This window comes from Apiospora aurea, assembly GCF_038362705.1.
Source record: "Apiospora aurea strain CBS 24483 chromosome Unknown utg000010l_segment0_segment0, whole genome shotgun sequence".
Lineage (NCBI taxonomy): Eukaryota > Fungi > Ascomycota > Sordariomycetes > Amphisphaeriales > Apiosporaceae > Apiospora > Apiospora aurea.
Genome location: NW_027117397.1, coordinates 2,968,146 through 2,989,222, shown reverse-complemented (window position 1 = coordinate 2,989,222; position 21,077 = coordinate 2,968,146). Strand labels below are relative to the sequence as shown.

Genomic DNA, 21,077 nt, shown 5'->3' with positions numbered 1-21,077 from the left:
ATGCGGACCTGAAACATAGAGAAACCGCGCATGCATTTGACTGAAGCCTAAGTATGACGATACATAGTGCTGCTCAAAACGGGAGGTACTCCCGTACTGCTGCCAGTCGTCAGCCAGAGATGGCTGTAATCGGAACGTGCTGACCGCCACGCCACAGCGGTGGCAGCCCAAGACTTCCAAGCGCGTATGTACATTGGCAAAACCAAAGAGCATAACGACCTATCACACACAGGCAGACTTGCCGATGTGTCGAATGAGAGGAGGAGGTGTACAGTACAGTGAGCAGCATTATGGTGTGAAGAGAAACAAAACATCCATCATGCCGCCGACACGTCGGGGGCCGGGGTGTGCAGAGAGAGAGAGGGGGGGTAGGGAGGTTGCACACTTGGGAATGCTGATGCTGCTACCAGCCTGGCCTGTGGCTCTGCCCTCAGAATCCCATTCGCTTTCAAAAAGAAAGGAGGTGCGACAAGTCAAACTTGATGGCCCACGACCTGTCGGAACCTGTGTAGCTACATACCCCAAGTCCCGGAGGTACTGCCCGTGCACTTCCAGACGTTTGGTTGGCTGGTCTGGCATGTAGGTACTTTGGGGAAAGAGATAAAAAGAAAAGCAAAGAGCTGAACCCCTACGATGCTACCTACAGGTACTGGATACATCCATCAGCTATTTACGGCACGGAAAATTTATCTATTAAGGAGTTAACAACCAGATGTATTGGCATGGATCGAATCGAAAGAAGGGGTGTCGAATTTCTTCTTGCACCAATCGAGTACCGGCCTCCGTGAATGGTCGCAGTCCTGAGTTGAATCAAGAACGAAACCAAACATCGAAAGGGACGACACCTGCCTGCCTGGTGTTGATGTATGGTATATTCGGGATGATAATTATAGTAAGTCCCGGCTATGGTATCGCACTTATGTGGAAGTGAGATGCCCAACATACCACTACCGTAGCCTGTGGTCGGCCTCGCCATGCAGTAGTTTCAAAGCATATCTCAGCCTCTCATTAGCACCATGTAGGTTGAGCAGGTATGCCGAATGCCATCGAGGCCATTTTCCCCTCCGAAGCGGATATGCGAATTCACAAGCAACGACCCTTTCCTTCCCCCTCTCAGTTTTTAAAGTGTTGACGTTTGTGCGACCGTCGCACAGCAGATGCCCGTCGCCAGCCATTCGGTGATCCCATGAGGGGTGGCAAGCCCGGGAGGTGCCATGGCACCAGTCAACGTCCTCTGTATAAGCAGAGGGCATCCACGTGAACAAGATCCCAGGTGTCTCTGCATATCCTTGGGTGCAACCTTCGATCAGAAGGCCTGCGCTTGGTGCTTGGGGAACTTGGGAGGTGCATACATTGGAGGGGATGGGTGGTCGCTCTTTTTCTTTACCGACCCTGTCCCATCCTGCGGGGACATGGGTGTCCGTCCTCTCATTCTCACTCACTCACACTCGCACTCACATATCATGAGGAGATGGTGAATTGCGATAGGAGGTGGCCGACAACCACCAGATCAGGCAAGATTAGATGAGCTCTGGCTGAGCGAATGATTACCTCATTTCTGAGCTCGCTTTGAGCATGCCCTTGTATTATTGGCAACGGTGTCTAGTCACTCCATGCCACGCCGTAATTCCATCATCTAACATGTACCGCCATGGGGTTTTATCATTTGATTTGATTTGATTTGATTTGGCTTTACTTCTTCATTCGTTTCGGGGTGGTGAAGATGGCGGTGTGCCAATATCGGTGGGGATACGCAGCTGCGTGTGATGATGTGTACTGATTGATCTGATCATGCCAGACCTACACCTCCCTACCGTACGAACTTCCTTATTCAAAACAGACCATGACTGGTCCGTATCCTCGATCGGGGCATGGCATCCGTATTGAGAGCGCGCAGATCGGAAGGGGCAGAGAGAAGGGGGGTGCAAGAAAGAACGGTGCACTGCGTATCACCATGTCGTTGAATTATAGTCGGGGCTACGCCTACTACTCTTCAGCGTTCTGGGGGTGGGCATGAACAGCGAGGGAGGAGGAGACCAAAAAAGCATTAATGGAAAAACATAGGTCGGTTTGCTTGCGCGAACCATCTAGGCATTTGACCAACCAACTCTGAGATACTGTGCCCCTCCAAAGCATCAAACGCTTTTTTAGTCTATCCAGATCTCTGGAAACCCGAGTCACTGGCGACGGCGCGCCCTAAAAAAGCTCCTGACAGATCGCCTTAGCGGAAAATCTTTCTGGGGAACCATGCTTGGGGGTCTTTCTTGTTAAACCGCATTGATGGTGTTGCAAGAATGCAGCTACAGCATGTATCAGGAGACACATTTGCCTGTGCGGACGCGGACCAGAAGCCCGATAATCCCAAGAAATTGTACAGGAGCAAAGAGGCTTTCAAGGCCGCATCCTCATGCATGCCCCCTCCCCTATTCATATTATGCGCCCAATGGTTGCGCGCGCCCCTTGTAACTTGGGCGGACTGTGCGTCCTCTATGTATGGCCACACCCACACTGAGGGAGGGTGAGGGACGCATACTGCATCGCCATGCATCGATAGATACTTGGAACCGGATCACCGAAACATGCCGACCTCTTGTTTTTTTATTCTCTTTTTTTCTTCCTTTTGGTAATGTCCCGGGAAACCGATCTTGTCCTGCCACCCCTTACAGCAGTACCGCAGCGTGGGGAGTTGACTAGAAGGCATTCGGTTAGGTCGGCTTTCACGGGGTCTTGAGTTGCCCCTGCCACCTTGCCATTGACAAGAATACAGTACTTCTCTCAAGACCACATGCAAGTACAGGTTCTGATGCATAGTAACTAGCCACCACTTCGAATACCCGGCCCTTAAGCCGAGCTTACGAACGCGAGGGCAAAACACAATACGTAATCGACTTGAAGAGAAACAAGTAGAGGCGTACGGTACGTCCGAGATAAAGCCACCACGGTTACGAATGGGATCCGGCGAGATGCTCCAGTCTCGATGCCGTTATGCATTGGTACAGTCTTGCTAGCTGAAAGTACTCGCCGCTAACCCGACGGGGGCTCCACATGTGAGCAAAGAGCCAGAGGAGGAGAAAAAAAAAAAGAAAACCGCGCTACCTCGCAGTGCTCCATCGTGGACCAGGTTTATTCGCGGCCTGAAGTCCCAGCGAAACATTGGCCAGCTTTTTTTGGCCTGCATCTCGGCGAACAGAGCTAATGGGGATGCCAAGTTGTTCTTGATGGCCAGGGTTGGGGGATTCTGTTGGAAAATCTAGAACCTTGGTTGGAATTGATGCAGTATACCCCCATCAGGGCATTGCTCGTGATCTTGTGATCTCCTTGAGACGCAAATGGCACACAGTAATCATTGATTATATCCGGGATCACGAGAGACGAACCAAAATACCTCTGAACTCTTCCTGATGTTCCCTTGGGAAGCGGACATGGGGGTGGAACGGCCCCGATAATTCCCACATTCGGTCAGACGAAAAGACGCGAGGAGAGGCACAGAGGCAGAGAGGCAAGCTGCAAGCTTGATTGGGAGCGGTAGTGGTAGTATTGAGTTGTGTGGCATGGCTACGTAAAAACCGTGAAAGCCAAAGGGGCACAGACATCAGAGTTTATTCCGTGATCAAGTTCGACTCGCGCGCTGGGCTCGCTCCCGCGACAGCCGAAAGGAAAGCTACGAACCGGCCGAGAGTTCTATCATCCCAACTACCTACGTGCTGGGAAACGGTAAAGCTGCCATGCATATCGCATACGACATATTACTACTATCCAGGTACTGCCCTTGACAGCCCGTCACGATACAACGGCAGAAAGAAGGCTTCCGGTACTACGGGATATGATACCGACATGGCACCTACAGCATACATGACATCTCGGGAAGTTTCCGAGAAAATTGTGGCTGCAAGCTACGCTACGGTACGGAGAGCATACAGCATTGTCGCTTGCGACAGAATGTGTTAGCAACGCAACGGCCATCATGAACGATGCGGATTTATGTACAATTCCATCAATAATACATGGCTGCTATTAGTCTTACCGTACTCCTTCCAGAAAGAAGCTCCTCCAGCTCCTACCAGAGAGCTCCTCCCCCAACCACCGACCCCGTTCCTAGTAGTATTCAACCCTCGATCCCCATCGCACGCACAAACATCCATGTGACCAATGTAGCAATATGATGGTCGAACCCTTACACAGTATCGCATTTTGGCGACGATACTTGGCCAAGCCAGCGAGATATTTCGACAGGACTGCAATGGCACATCATTTTCTCCACACCAAACCCAGCTTGGGCGACCCACGTACGTAACATGGTCCTGTTTCCTCTGCAGCGTCCTGCTCAACTGCCACGCGAGCGAACGAGCGAGTGCCCAGCAAGTGCGCACGCAACTCGCAAGGTGAGGACGAGAAATGTCCGCTGCACCCTTCACCGCTCGGTCGAACATTCCCATTACGGGAAGAGCTTGGTATCAGATGGACCCCCCAGAGAAAGACGACCCCCCGCCCTCGAACCTGTATGGGTGGTGATGGTACGCGCTGCAGCCCCCTGTCCGCGCCCTTTGCTTGCTTTGTTCGGATATATTCGAGGTTCGACCTCTCAAATCGTCAATCAATTATCAGTCAACATCCTCTGCTCGCTCCGCGGGCCAGACGACGTTAGCAGGTTAGGTTGGACAGGGCAAATTAAGGTTTGGCAAGCGTGTAATATGTCATTTCCGTGCAGTCCTTCCGACGTTTTCTCACTCCACTGTGAATCATACGTACATATGCCTGCCCATCCAGACGATGCACACATTGATAATCAACTGGCGATGCTGACGAGGGGGGCGAGGTGTGAGGTGAATATTTTTCCCCCTTTCAAATTTTGCCAATTTTTTTTTTTCAACATTTGCACCTTTCGCCCACACCGACAGTATGCAATCATGAATATGCAGTATCCGCTGCACTGCAGTCCAGTCCAATGCAGCGTCTGCCTGGCTTGGCTGGCTCCTCCCTGCAACGGTAGGTAGGCATAGAGAGGGCGAGCGCGGGCTTGGCTTGGTATTGATATTGCGTGTTAGGCATTGAATTGCTGGTTTTGCTGATTAACCAAAAACGCAAGCTAAACGCGGTACTCGTGCAGATCCTTGTCCATGGGTATGCCTTGCTTTCGTAACTCGACCGACAGCATCGATCGGAATTTGGGTTTTGAACGTCCCATCAACGACCGACCCAGACCAACCAGACCCAGATGGAAAAAAAACCCCCATATTACCAGCATCCCCTAGCCTCGTGATCTGATTGCTTACTGTTTCCCCATCTCTTTCGACCCAGCTGCCCATGTACCCTCGCGCCGTATAATGCCACATACGATGATATCAAGATGTGCTCTCGACACGGAACACCCACATGCCGAGTAATTGTTGGCATGGGAGGAGCACATGAGAGTTTCGATTTCACCCTGGATTATGCAATCATTAACGAATGCACAACACGCTGGGCAGTCTAGGCCCTCCCCTGCTCCACCAAGGCTCAACAGCGAAGGGCTAGCGAATGGCAGGCCTGCCTTTGCCCCGGAGCGAATTTCTGTCAGGACCTGCCGTGGAGATGAGGCCCGATTCGAGGTGGCATCGAAAGCCTCGTCGCTCGCCGGCACGGAGTTGCATTGCCCATTCAGCCAGCACGAGTCAGCTCGCGATCCGGCACCGGGCGGTGGAGGCCCTTTCGGCAGGAGATCTTCGTTGCAAGCGACAGCAGAGCAGGTTAGGGTCTCAGGAGACAGATATGCTGCAGATCAAAATGACCTGATGCTAATAAAGAAAACACGTCGTCGCATATCCCTACTTTGTACAGGAGGATTGCCCAATAGCCCCCAGCGCTGCTCGTACGCAATCTTAGCCCGTCTGCTGCAGCAGGTCAGATAACCCAATCCCTACCTACAGCAGGTAGCATGTAGGCGTAGTATCGTCGCGTTTGTTGGAGAACACCACCCCCTCCAAAACCGCCCCCCTCCCCTGTCATGGTTAATAGAATAGTGCGTAGCTTGGCCCTTCTCGAAAAACGTGGAGAAGGCGTCATTTCCATTTGCGCAGGGGGAACGCACGAACTAACGACCTTACCTTACCTCTACCCATCCATTCCACACCATTCATCCATTCATCGAGTAGTCCCCTCCCCAAATGGCATACAGCAGCACTTTGTTCGTTTCGAAGCTATCTGCAACAAGAGAGATTTAGACTCGTAGATTGCCGAAAGCAACTAGCGCTCACTTGCACGACATCTAAGACCCTATCTGCCATGTTCACGATAGGACAGGACAAGCAAGCTTGAAGAAGCATTGGCACCACCGAATACTTGCCAATTGGCCCGGGACCCATTTCGACCGTGACTTACATACGCACATTACCTCAACATATACGAACAATGAATTTGAGTATGATTAATCAGCATCTCGCACGTCTCCTTTAAGACTAGAACCAGAGACCCAGTTCAGCTGAATAGAGTATACACCGCGAAAGGGCCCCAAGCGATGTCGCGTACGTCGAAGAATGACGAGCTCTGGGCTTCTTCACCTGAAAAGCAATACATACTATCTGATCATCGGGCCCACCGCTAGCGGCCGAGTTCATCTCGAGAGATGCCGAAATGCCAGCAAGAAAGCTGACGAACGCGAGAAAAAGGTGACAGACATGCTTCATACGACTATCCCGACATCCACCACCCATCCACAAATGCAAATACACAATCCATGATGCGTTGCTGTTCGCCGAGCTGCAACCCCACTTTACAAAACACAGCAGCAAAGCAGCATGCATACGGCACATGTACAGATGGTACACGCCCAGAAGTACATGACATACACGCTAGATTGAGGAGAAGATATCATTGCCTCACAGTGCGAATGCGGTGCGCTTTCAACGCAGAGTACTTGAGACATGGCATGCCAAGCGGCCACCGACAGGGATGTGCATCCCAAATGTCTGCTGCATGTGGCCAAGGTTCTGTCTACTATCGGTACCTGCCAGCAGCAGCACCATCGGCGGGAATGGGCATGTAGACGGAAGTATAGATCAGCCAGGGATTTGCACGAGATTGAATTGCAATGAGCTGGCCAAACCACCCACACCGCGGCACCACAAGCAGTGCAGTGGCAGCAGCATAAGCATGGAACAATCCATACATGCTCGCGGCCTTTGATTTGATGCGCTTTTGCTCTGCTGCATTGCTTGCCCAAACTCTCATCACGTCAAAAACGAACGAGCCAAAGTGAGGTTTGCGTGGGAGAGAAGGGACACATCGCGACAGTACCTACAGTACCTACAGTACCTACGGTATCAAACCATCCAGCCTCCAGCCCCCCCGCCACAGAAAGCGGCTTGACGCGTCTTTTTGCAAACCCCAGTACCTCGAAAGCAGCAATGGACGACAACAAGTACCTCTTGCCATGCAATATTGGGTGGTAGGTGTAGCAGAGTGGACAAGGAAGACGATTATGGCCAGGCTATCCCAGCGTCCAGGTTCGCGAGCTCAGCCTCTCGCTCCCCACCTTTTCTTCTGATCTTCCAGTGATTATTGCAGTGTCAAGTCCCAGCCAGTGGTTAATGTGTGTCGACGGTACTTGCTGCTGTGCGTATGTACAGTAATGTAATTCTCTGTCCTGTCCCCCTACTTGTTTCTTTTATTCCCTGTCTTGGGACCCGGAATCTCCACTACCCCTACCAGGAAGAACCATAGCTCGCGTACAGCTTTGCGTACTAGCCCGAAGGGGCAAGTACCGTCATCCTCTCTCCGGATATCCCAAGCATGTACATGTCACTGCTCCTTCGAAGGGCCCTCGGTCCAAGCCGACTTCGAGAAAGCAAGACAAGACGCAAAAACGAAGCAAAAGGAATGCGAACAAAAATAAAGAAGGCTCAATTGACCAAACATTGACACCCGTCTGGCATAAAACGCGGTAGCGATTAGGTAGGCATATATAGAAGCAGACACGTTAAGGATTCAAGTACCTGCCTACACACGCACACAGCAAGGAGCGGCAGTTCTCGCCCATGGCGAGCGAGCGCGTCCGATGCGGCCCAGATGGACCGGCGAGAGTGGGAAAATGGGCAGGATTCGAAGGTACTTCCTTCTCTGGAATCACTACATACCGACGCACTCAAATCGCCTGCCAATTACCTAGCCAAATCCCTCAAATAATAGGTATCTGATAATAATTATTGCTTGCCATACCGCTTCTCTTCAGGTAAAATTGAAATTTCGACCTGACCAGACCCGACCCGACCAGCCAGGCCCGAGAAAGACCAAGCAAAAGCAGACAGTCCAGCAAAAGAGAAAACAGAGGCAAGGTAGAAAAAAAAAAGAGGCGCCTGGTTCTTGTCCCCTGCCCTGCTCTGCTCTGCTGCTGGCCCTCACTTCCCGTCATCCATCATCAAATTGATCAGATCAAATTCTTTCCCACCGAGGCGGCCCTTTCCCGCCTTTTTTTTCTATTTTCCTCGACTTCCGGGCCTCAGCATTCAACCCGCCCCCCATCTTCAATCACACACAATCGAATCCCTTGTGTGCGTGTGCTTCTGATTCCCATCTTGCACACACACCCCATCTTCTCCAACCCAACTTTCACAAGCTTTTTGTTCTCCCACTCGCAAATCTTTCGTATCGAAAGAGAACAAAATCATCGGCAAAGTTCTACTTCTACAGCACACCCAACCGCTACCACGACCCAGGTACAAAGATACTTGTCTTGTACCTAACCCTGCTGGTTTATTGCTGCTGTTTAATGCGTGCGTGCAATCTATAGCGCATCGCGCAAGGACGGCCTCATACTAGTCGAATACCCTAAGATCGAATTTATCTCTCTTGGGTGTAGATTGTTTGGGGGCTAAGCATCGCTGGCGCGTAGTCTATACCTGCCTCAACCCATCATCGCACCTCGCCATCATCCCTACTGCCACTCGTCGACACGCTTGAACCACGCTCAGTCTGGTGCCCGCTGCCGAAAGTGAAAGGAACTGGTAGCCGACAGCATACTAGTGCACGTCAACAACTAGGCGTGGATCCTCCTGTGTGCGCGCGTGTGTGTGCAGTGCAGTTCAGAGTCAAGTAGCCTGCGTGTGCAACAACCAGGGATCTCCTCCAGGACGAACGATTCCAAGAGGGCCCCAGATCTTAAGCCAGGCAAACCATTTGCTGATCACCCGGTATCCGACACTTGCTAGCTCTTGGTCGAGGTACTTGCTGGCCGTCGACTGCGCTAGACCTCGGACTAAACAGTTTGAGGGCAAGCTCGTCATCACTCATCCCAACCATCCTGGCACGCCAGCCAGGCCCTTCTCTATCCGCACTATTTTAGCAGCAAGCCTCCCCCTAAGCCCACCTCGTCGACTTGGGAAAAAAGCCGCGCCAAAGCACGCACTCTTTCTCATCCTCCTTCATATAATAGTGAAGACGAGGGGACACCCCAAGACGACGCTAGTTTTGAGCTACGCCCTGCTGCTGCCCTCTTACTACTTCACACTTTCGTGGAGTTCGTCAGGCTGTACGACTAAGGAGATTACTTGCACATCATTTGGAGGTTAAGTTGGCAGCCGCGATCTAAATAAGCTCCGTGATCCTTGCCACCAACCTCTGATCTGGCTGGAGCCACTCGCCTCTGGATTGTCATCCACTCCCCTTCTCCCTATCACCGGCGTCCTCTTCCCTCGACGACCCAAAGGCACCCCGAACTGGTGCTTTGTTCAGGCCTGTAGCTTAGTGGATCTCCAAGCTTAAGGACTATTTCATCCATCCAGGCCCTGGAGCTCAGGAAAAGACCGGAAGCGCACGCTATCCTTCCGTCACTGGCCGCCATCACTTGGACATATACACCAACGCAGCCGCGTCTTGCTTCTTCGGTACTACCCTCTGCCTTTCTTCATCACTTGTCAGAACAGTAGCCCGGCACCACATCACACCATCCGAGACACCGTTATCCCTCAAGTAGGACCAGGCTCGAGAACTAGAGCTCTCCGGCCATCTTACTGTTCCATCGTTCGTTCTCTGCTGTAGTATGTTCGCGAACCACGCACGATCTCAGCACGCGTTCGTCGAGCCTCACGCACCGCTGCCACGTACGTCCGCCGTTGGAAGCGTGAGCCCAGAAGCGCCTTCCAATACGCTCCCTCTCTCGTCGACCAACAGCTCTATGGAACGGAGTGCCGAATACTCGCAGACAGGTTTGCCTTCGCCCTATCCCAGCAACTTCGGCGACACTCAGTCTGAAGTCTCCTCTGCAGATCACGCATCTGCTGCAGCATACCCGAGCGCGCAGGAAGCACGCTCAGCCAACTACTCGACGTCAGCTACGCCGACGTCGTCAGAGTACGGTGGTGGTGTCTTCCCGCAGTCAGCGCGGTCAAGTTCGTTCCCCGAACACATTCAGCGTACATACCATCCCGCAAGCAACCATAGTGGCAGCAGCGGAGGTATGGCGCAAACACCAACAAGTCCGTCCATGCCTTTGCCAGATGGACGCAACCATCAGTCCCAGCAAGTCAAATCTGACAACGAATTACCCATAGATCCCAACATAACGGCACCCAGCCCAACGTACCCTCACCAACAGTACTCGCCATACGGTGCGCCCCCTCCGGGGGACATGTCGCATGGCTATGCTCAGGGTAGTATGTATAACCAACCACGCCCCGACTGGGGGAACTATGGTCATCCCGGAGGGCACATGGGGCAGCCCCAATCAGTCTTTACTCCGACATCTGCGGCGCCACCCGGCAGGCCAGCTCAGGTAGGTTTTTGTTGCGTTTCTCCTTCTTTCGGACGACAAGGCGTGGGTTCCACAGCGAGACGCTTCACTGGACACGGCTGGGGTCAAGTCGCGACCCTGTATGTTCTTTGGATCCGTCGTTTCGTGGAGTTCACCAATCATCGGACCCTGGAGGCCACATGTTGCGCGTAGATCTTGTTTTCTCTCCTCTTCTCGTCATAAAATAACTGATGTTGGTAATTGACACAGTATGGTACGCACCAGGTTTACTCTTTTGTGCCGATTCCCGGAGCACAGCAACACAAAAGACCGAGGAGGCGATACGAAGAAATCGAGCGCATGTACAAGTGCGGTTGGAATGGTTGCGAAAAGGCCTACGGTACCCTGAACCATTTGAACGCACACGTTACGATGCAGAGCCACGGACAAAAAAGGACGCCGGAAGGTAAGCTCTTTTCTCTTTCATCGAAATTATTTGTTGGGAACGCGGTGCTCTCGTTTGTGAGACACGGATGCCATTCTGGTGCACACTTTCGAGGACCCGCACGCGCCCCTAAGTTTGGCTGCCATGGGGTTTTGGTAGCCGGTTGCTTTAGGCATGAGCCGGACTCGCACCAACTTAGGAGGGCTAGCTCGACACCCCAGACAAGGGTTTCAACCAGACTCTCGGGATTGATGGCTCGTATGCTGACATAATTCTTCAACCATCTAGAATTCAAAGAGATCCGAAAGGAATGGAAGCAACGTAAGAAGGACGAGGAACAGCAACGCAAGGCTGCCGAGGAAGCTGAGCGCCAGAGACAATCACACTCCTCAGCCCAGGTGCAGAACGGTGCAGCAGAGGGTGCAGATGGCACCCAACCGCCTCAGCCCTACTCAGCCGGTCGATCGGTTCACCTTCCACCGATTGGTTATACGCCTCAGTACCCTGCGCCTCCGTCGGCTGGAGTCACCAACGTCCCGGAGTACAGCCCGACCAACATCGCATACCCTAACTATCAGCAGCAGCCCGCATCGCCCTATGCACCTCCAAACCCGCAGATGTACAGTCAACGTCCGTAAAGTTGCATTCTGGAATCGGTTTGTTCAGGGGATGCTAACGGCGAGCGGCAGATAGCGGCCAATCTGAAACGTGAATCTGGCTTGACAATCTCTTGAATTTCTCGAGGGTCTGTCAAGCCCACCTACGGAACACGATTAGGGAACATACGACACAAAATATAAAGAGACTTTCGAATCGGAAAACAGAAAAAAAAACACGAGATGGATGACAAGGCTGAACGGCAAGACTGGACGATTCTCCGCAAGGAGCCTACACTTTTCCCTCGGTTGTACCATACTTAATTACCCAAACACGGACAACTTTGCATCTTCCATGTGGGACTCTTTCGCGGCCCGGACATGGCAGAACGAGGTTGACGTGGTAGGGACAGTCGATACCCTCATTTTTTTCACGCCCATGGAGTTTGCGACGCGACGTACACGCATCTGGACTTGACGGCCGTTACGATCATATGTTTCCTTTTTGTGCATTTTGCATTCGGTATGGGAAGGAGGGCTGTATAAATCTGGTTCGACGTTTCGTGTCGTCCTTGGCATGGGGGGATTGACCCTATCAGGCTGTTTGTTCGGATCGGGGATCTGAGCAACGGTCGGGACTGGTAGGCAAGATGGAAGCTTCAGGTTGGGATGAAGGCCTCGACGATGAGGTAGGTAAGTCTTTTGCAATGCTGTTGAATGGCATGCAAATGCCTCGGCTTCGTTGTCTACATACTTTTACACGTACATACGCGAGATGTCTTTTTTGTTTTTTTAGGGGGCGACAGACGACTCTGCTCTGATGCATTTGCGACGTACCCAATTTAAAAATGATGAAGAGGCGTCTTTGGCCCAATGCACATATACACACGTCAGGGGGCTTTGTTGGTTTTGGCAGTTCAGACAGCACGAGATAGGCAATACATATTCTTGAGCAAGCATATATACTTTTCTCCTGCGCAGTGATGAGGACGGTGGGCATTTCGGAATACATTTTCTCGCTCATTGTTTGTTAAGCTACTACCTACTGCTTAGCGTAGTATGAATGAATGAGACCCGACAGCATGATAGTCTACTGCACCAAGCTTTTTCAACCATGGAAATCTTAGCCAGCACTCTGGACCCCATGGGCTTCTTTTGTGCTACGGACGCCACGAGATGTAAGACATAGAGAGCTACGTGTACTTAGCCGACCAAGGACATGGTGTAGTGTGTAGTGACGGCGGTACACACTGCAGTCTACAGGGGGTGTCCTGTAATCTGCCTGCTAGCGAAGTTGGGGGAAGCTAACGAAGCAAGTAAGAGAGAGGCGAGCGATGGCACGAATGCCGTGTAACCACACCTGCGTGCGCGCTATATGGCTTGGGAGAAAGGGACCTGTAAACACGCACGTGGGCAATGCAAGACTTGCGTCGTTAGCGACCAGCTTATCTGCTGCCAACTATTGACGCATTTAGGGGCCGCGTGCGAGCGCGAACGATAGCTACGGACGGGGCCGGTGTCCTGGGACCGGAATGCCGTATGGCTATTGCGAAAAAGCGGTTGTGTGTGAATTTGAATTACTGACGATAGAGAGGGACCGCTGACCGTGTAAAGATGGCTATCTTCAAACGTCAGCGGGTGGGCACGCAGGCTGTAATGCAGTTGTCACGCTCCTCCGGCCGTGCCAGTCCCCCCCCCTCTCTCTCTCTCTTTACCCTGTGGACTGAGTGAGGATTTTCTGCTCCGACGACGGACGCATACCTGCGGAGGTTCGTGGGTGGCAATAAGTGGGAGTGAAGGATATGTTGCAACCTTTTCCCCTCTGCTCCGAAAATGCGTCATTAGTTGGGTATATCTACGTAGTGAGGGATCCTCTTGAATTACGCGAGTCAATTGATCCGTTTAGATGGACCCGTCCGCTCAATGGGCTGGCGGGCGCGGCGGGGTTAGAAAGAGGAGCGAAGGAGCTGAGCAGATGGAGGAAAAGGGGGGCACCTGTAGCTAACCTAGGTCGAACGGTTAACATAGTGGCAGGTGTCCGTCCGTCCAGTCCCTCTGTTTAAGAATCGGACTACGCGCCCCAAACTAAAGGGATCACCACCAGGGTTTGACTTTTAGCTGGAGTGGGCTGGCTGGGGGAGACTTGGGGGCTTGGGACTTGGGACCTAGGGACTCGAGTCGGGTGATTCTGAATTTTAAACGCTATATGTAATGATCGCCTCATAGTAGGATGCCTACCCAAGAATGAAAAAATAAATGGTTCGTCGTCGTTGTTTTAGTGCTCGCTTCCATCCGGACCACCTAAAACACACATAACCGAAGCTAAGGCGGCCGTTGCTGCGACCGCCCATGCAACCCACACACACACATATACGACTCAATACCACCCGCCCGCAAAGACAAACCACCCCTCACCCATGCCGTGCCAATGCCCATGCGACCCCCATGCCTTGCGTCGAACTTGACAAGCTGACATACACGCCATCCTAAAGTAGGCAATTCTTCTAGGTTGGCGAGAGGTGTTTGCGGCGACGCCGTCATTCCCAAGAGACTGGATGGCAGGCTGCTTTTGTTGCGTGTCGAAACTTCAGCAGAACTATGTATGCACTTGGGTAAGGGTAAGATACATAGTGAGTGGCGCGGCGTGCATGGTGGTGGTGGTTTTGGTAGTTCGTGAGACGAACAAGAACGGCAGGACGACACTAACACGTCCCGGCTGAGACGAAGAGCTAAGGCGAACAGCTAACCTACCCCGGCCCATTCATTCCATATTTGAGTAGCCTTTCTAATTCCCATCGCTCGCGAATCTCAAACTGCGTCCCGTCCCGTCCGTCCGTCCTGCTTCTCTGGTTGTTTGTTCTAGGTTGCTACATAAGGTTTTTCGCATAGGGCGCCTTAGTTTTTGGCCCAGGTCTGTGTCGCCGGAGCCCGCTCCGTTTTTGCGCCACGGGGAGACGGACGCTTGGTGCTATACACGCAAGGGAAACCCGCCAACTCGTCCAATCGCACGTCGACAGATTTCCTGTTCTGCCTGTTTCATGTGGGTATTAATGTTTCTTTGAATGCGCCTACGTTTTGTGTGCACGATATAACAGTGATGCATTGCTGTTGCATTCAGGGGCTGAGGGGAGGAGCAAGGCGGGAAAGCTTAGCAGAGATGCACCTTCCTCTCGAAGGCATCTAGAAGCCTTCTGCATGGATTCTAGCAATCCGACAGCCTGTTTCGCTCCAACCCGGTAAGCCCAAAGGAAAAGAGGATCTCGTAGGGGGGGAAAGAACCATGTCCGTTTCCTGCACCCATTACTACTTACTGCCCTTCGTTTATGCACAGAGTGAACCAAGGCTGCGCAAACTAACCTGAGTTTGAACCCGACTAGCCCACGGTTGGTAAGGTAAGGCCAGAAGTACCTCCTTCTCCTGCTGCAACGCGCTGGCACTGTCTTGCTCCCATTGCTACCTTGCTGCAGATCAATTCGGGACTGCAGACTAACCAGGCCTTTTTCTCTCTTGCCTGCCGAGTAGGTAGGTAGCCTGCTACATACACGGCATACCATCTAATTAGCCCCTGGCGTAGCAGCCTTGGCTGGAGGTTAGGTATGTAAGTATCGATATAGAGAGAGAGAGAGATCTTGCGCAGAACCCCAGGCCTCACAAATGAGAATGGAGGTTACGTCCCGCTTGCTGCACAGGCACGCTTCGGCCCGCTCTCTATGAGCTTCGTTCTTGACAACCTCTCACTTCCTCCCTGCGTCCGGTGGCTGATTGACACAAGCGAAGTATTTTCTACCTTGGTCGTACTACACCTAGATGTACTCGCTAAGAAGGCTTTTTACCCAGATCCCGTCAATTTCAAATTGACAAGAAGAAGATTTTCCTTGTGGCTGCGAACCAGTGCATATTTTCCTACTGGACTTTTTGGACGTCCCGCACGTCCGGCCCTGGAGCGTTGAAGGGGGAATTGACTTTCGCCTCGTATGCAAGCTTATGTCGCTGCTGCAACGCTCTTGCAGCAGAAGGCTTGCGTCTGCCTCCCTCCCTTTTCCTCTTACCTGCTTACCTGCTTCGCCGGAAATCAACAAAGACACGCTTTCTTTCTACTGGCCAACGAGGGTGATTGTTTGCGCAATTGATGGACGACCGTTTTAGATGCTTCACCGTTTCGAACATGTCACATATGCAGCAACAGCAGCACGGCCAGCCCGATGGAGGATGCCCAGCGCGCCTGGGTTCTCGCGATGATCGATGGCACTGACTGAAGCAGCAGCAGCGTGCCATGACGTAGGGTCTCTGTTTGCAGCCCAAGCCAGCCAACGACACCTACCTCTGTCTCGCCACATTCAGGAGAACGGGCCCTTGACTTGGACGCAAATTGAAAGACATTGCTTGTGTCACTCATCCACAGTTTTGTTTGCCATCTTTTCTGTCTTCTATATTCTTTCCCCCCTTTCCTCCCTTAGGTAACTCCCGGCATCAGTTTCCTTTCCAGCACCTGTGGCTTTTCTACAAACCCCTCGTCCTCGCTGGCAAGATTGCGTCGTCAGTGACAATACCACTCACTTCTTGTGACATTCTTAACCTTACTAAAATAACCAGTTCTCCGTCAATCAATTATCGCTATTAATTTTATACACCAATCATTCAAGGCGCAAAGGGGATAGATATCACCGTCGTCGTCACTTGGTTCCAAGCGTATCATCGCGGGCACTAGTCGTTAGTGGGAAAAACGACCCCAACCATGGCCCCACACGTTCACTCAACACCTTCGACGACAACGGCCGAAACGATTTCCTCGCCGCCCGCTGCCTCTTCTCGCGAGAATCCACGAGACCCGCCTTCCTACATTGACGTGTCTTCTTCTACGTCGCATCTCCGCCTTGGCCTGGAACGGCCCAGCCCAGCCTCCGTGAAGTCTGTCGATTCCGTCCCCGTCACCGGTGCCTTCCCGTTGGGTACGCTGCATCTCAACGACCCGCAAGACGAGGAGAAGGACTTAGGACCGGACAGAGATATGACGACCCCTCTTACCGTCCCGGACCGCTCGCCGGTGCCTCCGCAGGCCTCCGCGCCGGTTCTAGAGCTTCTGCGGAGTGGCGATGTACTCATCTTGGACGACCTGCCCACAGGGTTTGCTGTGGGTTGCGACACCATTTCGTTTGCCGCAACCGAGCACTTCTTGGGGTTCCGGGACATCCCCGCCGGCGCCCATCTGGTTTGGATCGCTCCGTCAGAGACTACCTCTTCGCGAAGCGCCTACTGGATCTTCACTCCGGAAAAGGATCCCCAGAGCCCCGGGCGAGTCTACGTGAAGCAATGGGACAAATTCAACGAGGTCCTCAACGATCCCGCCAGCCATGCCGAGGAGCGCTTCCAGAAGGAACGGCTAGAAGAGGGGCTCGGAAACCTTGTGCCCTATCAGTTCAAAGGCGCAAACTCGGCTGTGCCGCGACCAACATCATCGAGCCAAGCCGGTAGCGGCGCGGAAGCGCCTGCCTTTGTGGATAAAACCACTATGTGGTACCAGCTGACGTTTGCCATCACGCCAGCACTCCTCGACCGACTTACCGGCGGCGAAATAAAGGAGACATGGCCGGCGAACACGTCCGACCGCGTCGCAGGGGGGACAAGCACGGTGGAGGAGGCTCGGCTCTACGCGAACACGACTTCGCAGCTTACCTTTACCTTTGGCATGGAGGACCTCTTGTTCGACACCAAGGCCGAGGGCGCAGAGCGCACGCAGCAGGCTCTCGACCCCACCAGTTGGATCGTCTCCGAACTCCGAAAGTCATCCTCCGATGGCCAAGGCGCAGGAAGCCTCAACGACTTGGTCGGCGAGCTCCAGTTCGCCTTCCTCACCGGCATGCACTTGGGCAACTACGCCTGCCTGGAGCAATGGTGGCACTACACGACGCGCGTCATCTTCCGGGCGTACCGGCTCGCGGTCGAGGAGCCCCAGCTGGCGCGCGACCTGATCCAGACGGTGCACGCGCAGCTCGTGTACAACGACCGGAACCTCGAGGGCTCGATCCTGGACACGGCGCCCAACGCGGGGAGCGGCGGCGGCAGCGGCGGCGCGAAGAAGCTCCAGAAGGCGCTTACGGTCTACAAGTCGCGGCTCAACGAGCAGCTGCTGGCGCTCGGGGACGGCTGCACGTCGGCCCAGCAGGCCGTCGGCGCCGCGTTCGCGTCGCTGGAGGGCTTTCTTTGGACTTGGGACTGGGACTTGCGGGGGGAGTACCTCCGCAGCGGGACCGTTATGCTTGAGGATGGCGAGGTGGTGCAGGCGGAGCTGTCGGATTTTGAGGATGAGGACGAGAGGGGGATTTTGCGGCGGTTGTGGTTGAGGTGGATGAGAGTGGGCGGCCGCGGGATTTCGTTTCGGTTTAGAGGGGAGGAGCAGTGGAAATTAAGGATAATGCTGGCTAGGGCATGAAACGGTGGATTAATACGAGAGGATAAGGTGAGGGTGAATGGCAAGGAAGTTCTGCTTTTGGAAATCATGACTGGGAAATCTGCTTCTGCTTCTTGAGAGCGTGGCGTTGGGTAGCACAGGTTCTTCACTGGTAACCTGGCATCGATTTGACTATATCTGGGGGCAGGAACACTTCTATGAGTAAGGGTCAGGTTCAGCACCTCTGACTAGAGTAGCCATCGAAACCAAACCCGGGACCCTGAAAGCACATACAAACTACGATGTACGAGTTACCCCGAGTTGAGGCCAAATAGGGGTAGTTCGCATATTTCATGGGTAGGGTCGTATGGAGGCATCCCGCTTTGTGCAAGCTACCTATGTTGGAGGTCTTGCTTACAGATGGGGGTGCGTTTGAGCATTATAATTCGCCAGGGTCCAGTCCGATGTTGCCTCGCATTTCCGGCCTTGTTACATGAGGTTGTGTAGGATGGAAGGCCTTGCTGTCGTGGGCACCGACCATTCCATCCTTCCCCCTTTGCCAAGATCGACTGCCAAACGACTTGCCCGCTCGAAATGCTTTTCTGTAGGAACCAAGTAACTTTTTCTCATCGCGGTGGTGCCCTGGGTGGTAGTGTAGTGTTGATAACGGAGTATGGGGGGGCTTGTTTGGTGGTAAGGAGCTTGAAGGGAACTACTTCGTACTATAGCCTCTTATCTATCCTCCAGATGGGCAAGGCGTCTCCCATGCATGTATCGCCATCCATATGTTGCGTATGAGAAGCTTATCCAGGAGGACAACTGTTTCACTTGGCACACTCCCCGATTATGTATATGTTGAAGGGCCCCAGGAACTAAGCAGATAGTGGCGCAAACAGTCGGTTACTGTCTCCTGCAGTTCCAGATCAAAACATCCCATAGGCCAGATGCCAAATTCTACAAGGTGGGAGTGACATCATCGTAGGCGTATATAATATATACCAGGAAAGGAGAGTATAAGAGGCAGTTAAAAACATGACGGGCATAGAAATTGACAGCATACTAGATTGAGAATGCGTCAGCATCTCCATCTCCCTCCTTGAGGGACAGGTGCTTTCGGGGTTTTCGTTTAGGAGGCTCCTGCGGAATAGTCACGAAGATGGAAGCAAATATCCCTCGGACATTGATCAAAATCGGCATCCATTCGTGTCCTTAAGGGGTAGGCTATCCAAAGCCATTGTACCCACCGATCCTGGCATTGTAGATTCATCTTGGGGAACAGCCATAGACCAGTTTAGTCAAAGCCGCAAAGCTCTTATCAAGCAGAGCGAGGCCGCCATTTGGTCCTGCATCAGTCCCGTCAACTAGAGCATGCACGTTTCAGGAGAAAGCATCCAGTGATCGAAATTTCTTTCATTCGCCTAGTCCCTTTCAACCCAGGCAGGAAGAAATAGCTGCCGTGAAAATGCATTGATGATTGAGAGGGCTTGTTTGTACCCTCCCGTGAAAGGATCCTCTTTTGTGACTCCATCAGAACCGATATATCCGTGCCGATTCCTGCTAAAAAGCCAATAAGATGCCATTCGTGCGTGCCTTCGTCACAATCACCGACCGGCAAAGCCGGCCCCCATCCTTTAGGGGGACCAACTTGGCCAGGTGGCGAGCCAACCATCCCCACACAGCATCCCCAGCACCAAAACCGCCAAACCCAGAAAAGCGTTTAACGGTAAGACTTCTGGTAACGGGCGCGGGCACCGGGACCGCCGAACTTCTTGGGCTCCATGCGACGGTTGTCGGCAACGAGGAGGGTACGGTCGAACTGGACGAGAGCAGACTTAAGGGCGTTCTTGCTGTGCTCATCAACGTACTTCTGGTAGTAGCTGACGATGGCCTTGGCGATAGCCTGGCGGACGGCGTAGACCTGAGAAGTGCTGTGCCAGAGTTAGTTTTGTGCTTTTTGACGATTCCACATAATCGCAGGCCGTAGCACCAGGCGCCAAGCCAATGCGATTCGCGCGATGCTGGACCGCCCATTGAAGAAGTAAAGAGCTAGCAGGTGCACTTACTGGCCACCACCGGAAACGCGGACGCGGATATCGACGTTGGCGAACTTGTCAAGGCCGAGGATCAGGAGAGGCTCGTAGACCTGGAGAATTTTGTGTTAACACGCGACCACAGCCAACATTGGCACCGAAATGACAGCTTACCTTGAAGCGGAGGACCTCAGGCTGGACCAGGCTGAGGGGGCTTGCCGTTGACCTTGATCAGGCCAGCGCCGGACTATTCGCAGATTTTGTCAGCATTTCGGTGCAATCCACATTGGCCAATTTTCGTCCCTCTCTCAGTCCAAATCGATCCCACACAAGTCGCGAATTTTCGACACAGGATAATTTTGACGCTCTCGATCACGGGGTATGGTCGCTCGCCAGCTCGACTCGGACTCTGAGGACGTTGGGATTTTAATCACTAACCTTGCAGTGGGCACTGAAAAGTTGTGGGTTAGCTTGAATGCATTCACGGACTTGGGGACGGGAGGACCAACACTGCGGTCGCGGTCTTCTTCTTGCCGAAGCACTGAACGCTCTGGGAGGTCGACATGATTGCGGATTGATGTGGTGCTGTGGAATGTCGATCGAGAAATGAAGGGATTCGCAGCGGGTATAGGCGTGGGCGTGAGCGGTCTCGATTTTCGGCAAGTTAAGCTTGAGAGCGGGCGAAGTTACGAGACTGGGATTTTTTTTCGTGTGCCCTAAGGCTAGAAAGACTTGGCAGCCGGCTGTGCCACAGCGTGAGGGTCAAGAGTTTGTGGCTGAGAGAAACCGATTAGATAAGAAGGGTCCGGTCGAGTGGGGGCCAAGTTGCCAAGGTCCTTGGTCCTTGGGTCCCGGAGGCTATCTGCCTTACCCACTTTCAGGTCGTCGTTCGTGGGGTACAGCCTAAGGTTACAGG

At 53.0% G+C, this 21,077-nt stretch overlaps 3 protein-coding genes across 3 annotated transcripts; 2 read left to right on the top strand and 1 right to left on the bottom strand.

Annotated features, from left to right (window-relative positions):
• Positions 1 to 10,012: 10,012 nt before the first annotated feature.
• Positions 10,013 to 11,785, top strand: PG986_014906 (C2H2 finger domain transcription factor CON7; the record flags this gene model as incomplete). Its single annotated transcript, XM_066851128.1, has 3 exons — positions 10,013 to 10,744; positions 10,973 to 11,168; positions 11,436 to 11,785. The coding sequence occupies 3 exons, from the start codon at positions 10,013 to 10,015 to the stop codon at positions 11,783 to 11,785; spliced, it is 1,278 nt and encodes a 425-aa protein (XP_066693366.1).
• Positions 11,786 to 16,478: 4,693 nt separating this feature from the next.
• PG986_014905 (AAR2 protein) lies at positions 16,479 to 18,173 on the top strand (the record flags this gene model as incomplete). Its single annotated transcript, XM_066851127.1, has 1 exon — positions 16,479 to 18,173. The coding sequence occupies one exon, from the start codon at positions 16,479 to 16,481 to the stop codon at positions 18,171 to 18,173; it is 1,695 nt and encodes a 564-aa protein (XP_066693365.1).
• A 1,662-nt stretch (positions 18,174 to 19,835) lies between these two features.
• Positions 19,836 to 20,929, bottom strand: PG986_014904 (40S ribosomal protein uS9). Its single transcript, XM_066851126.1, has 4 exons — positions 20,671 to 20,929; positions 20,336 to 20,387; positions 20,195 to 20,274; positions 19,836 to 20,059 (listed from the first exon to the last, which is right to left on the bottom strand). The coding sequence occupies exons 1-4, from the start codon at positions 20,724 to 20,726 to the stop codon at positions 19,849 to 19,851; spliced, it is 399 nt and encodes a 132-aa protein (XP_066693364.1). The 5' UTR covers positions 20,727 to 20,929; the 3' UTR covers positions 19,836 to 19,848.
• Positions 20,930 to 21,077: the final 148 nt, after the last annotated feature.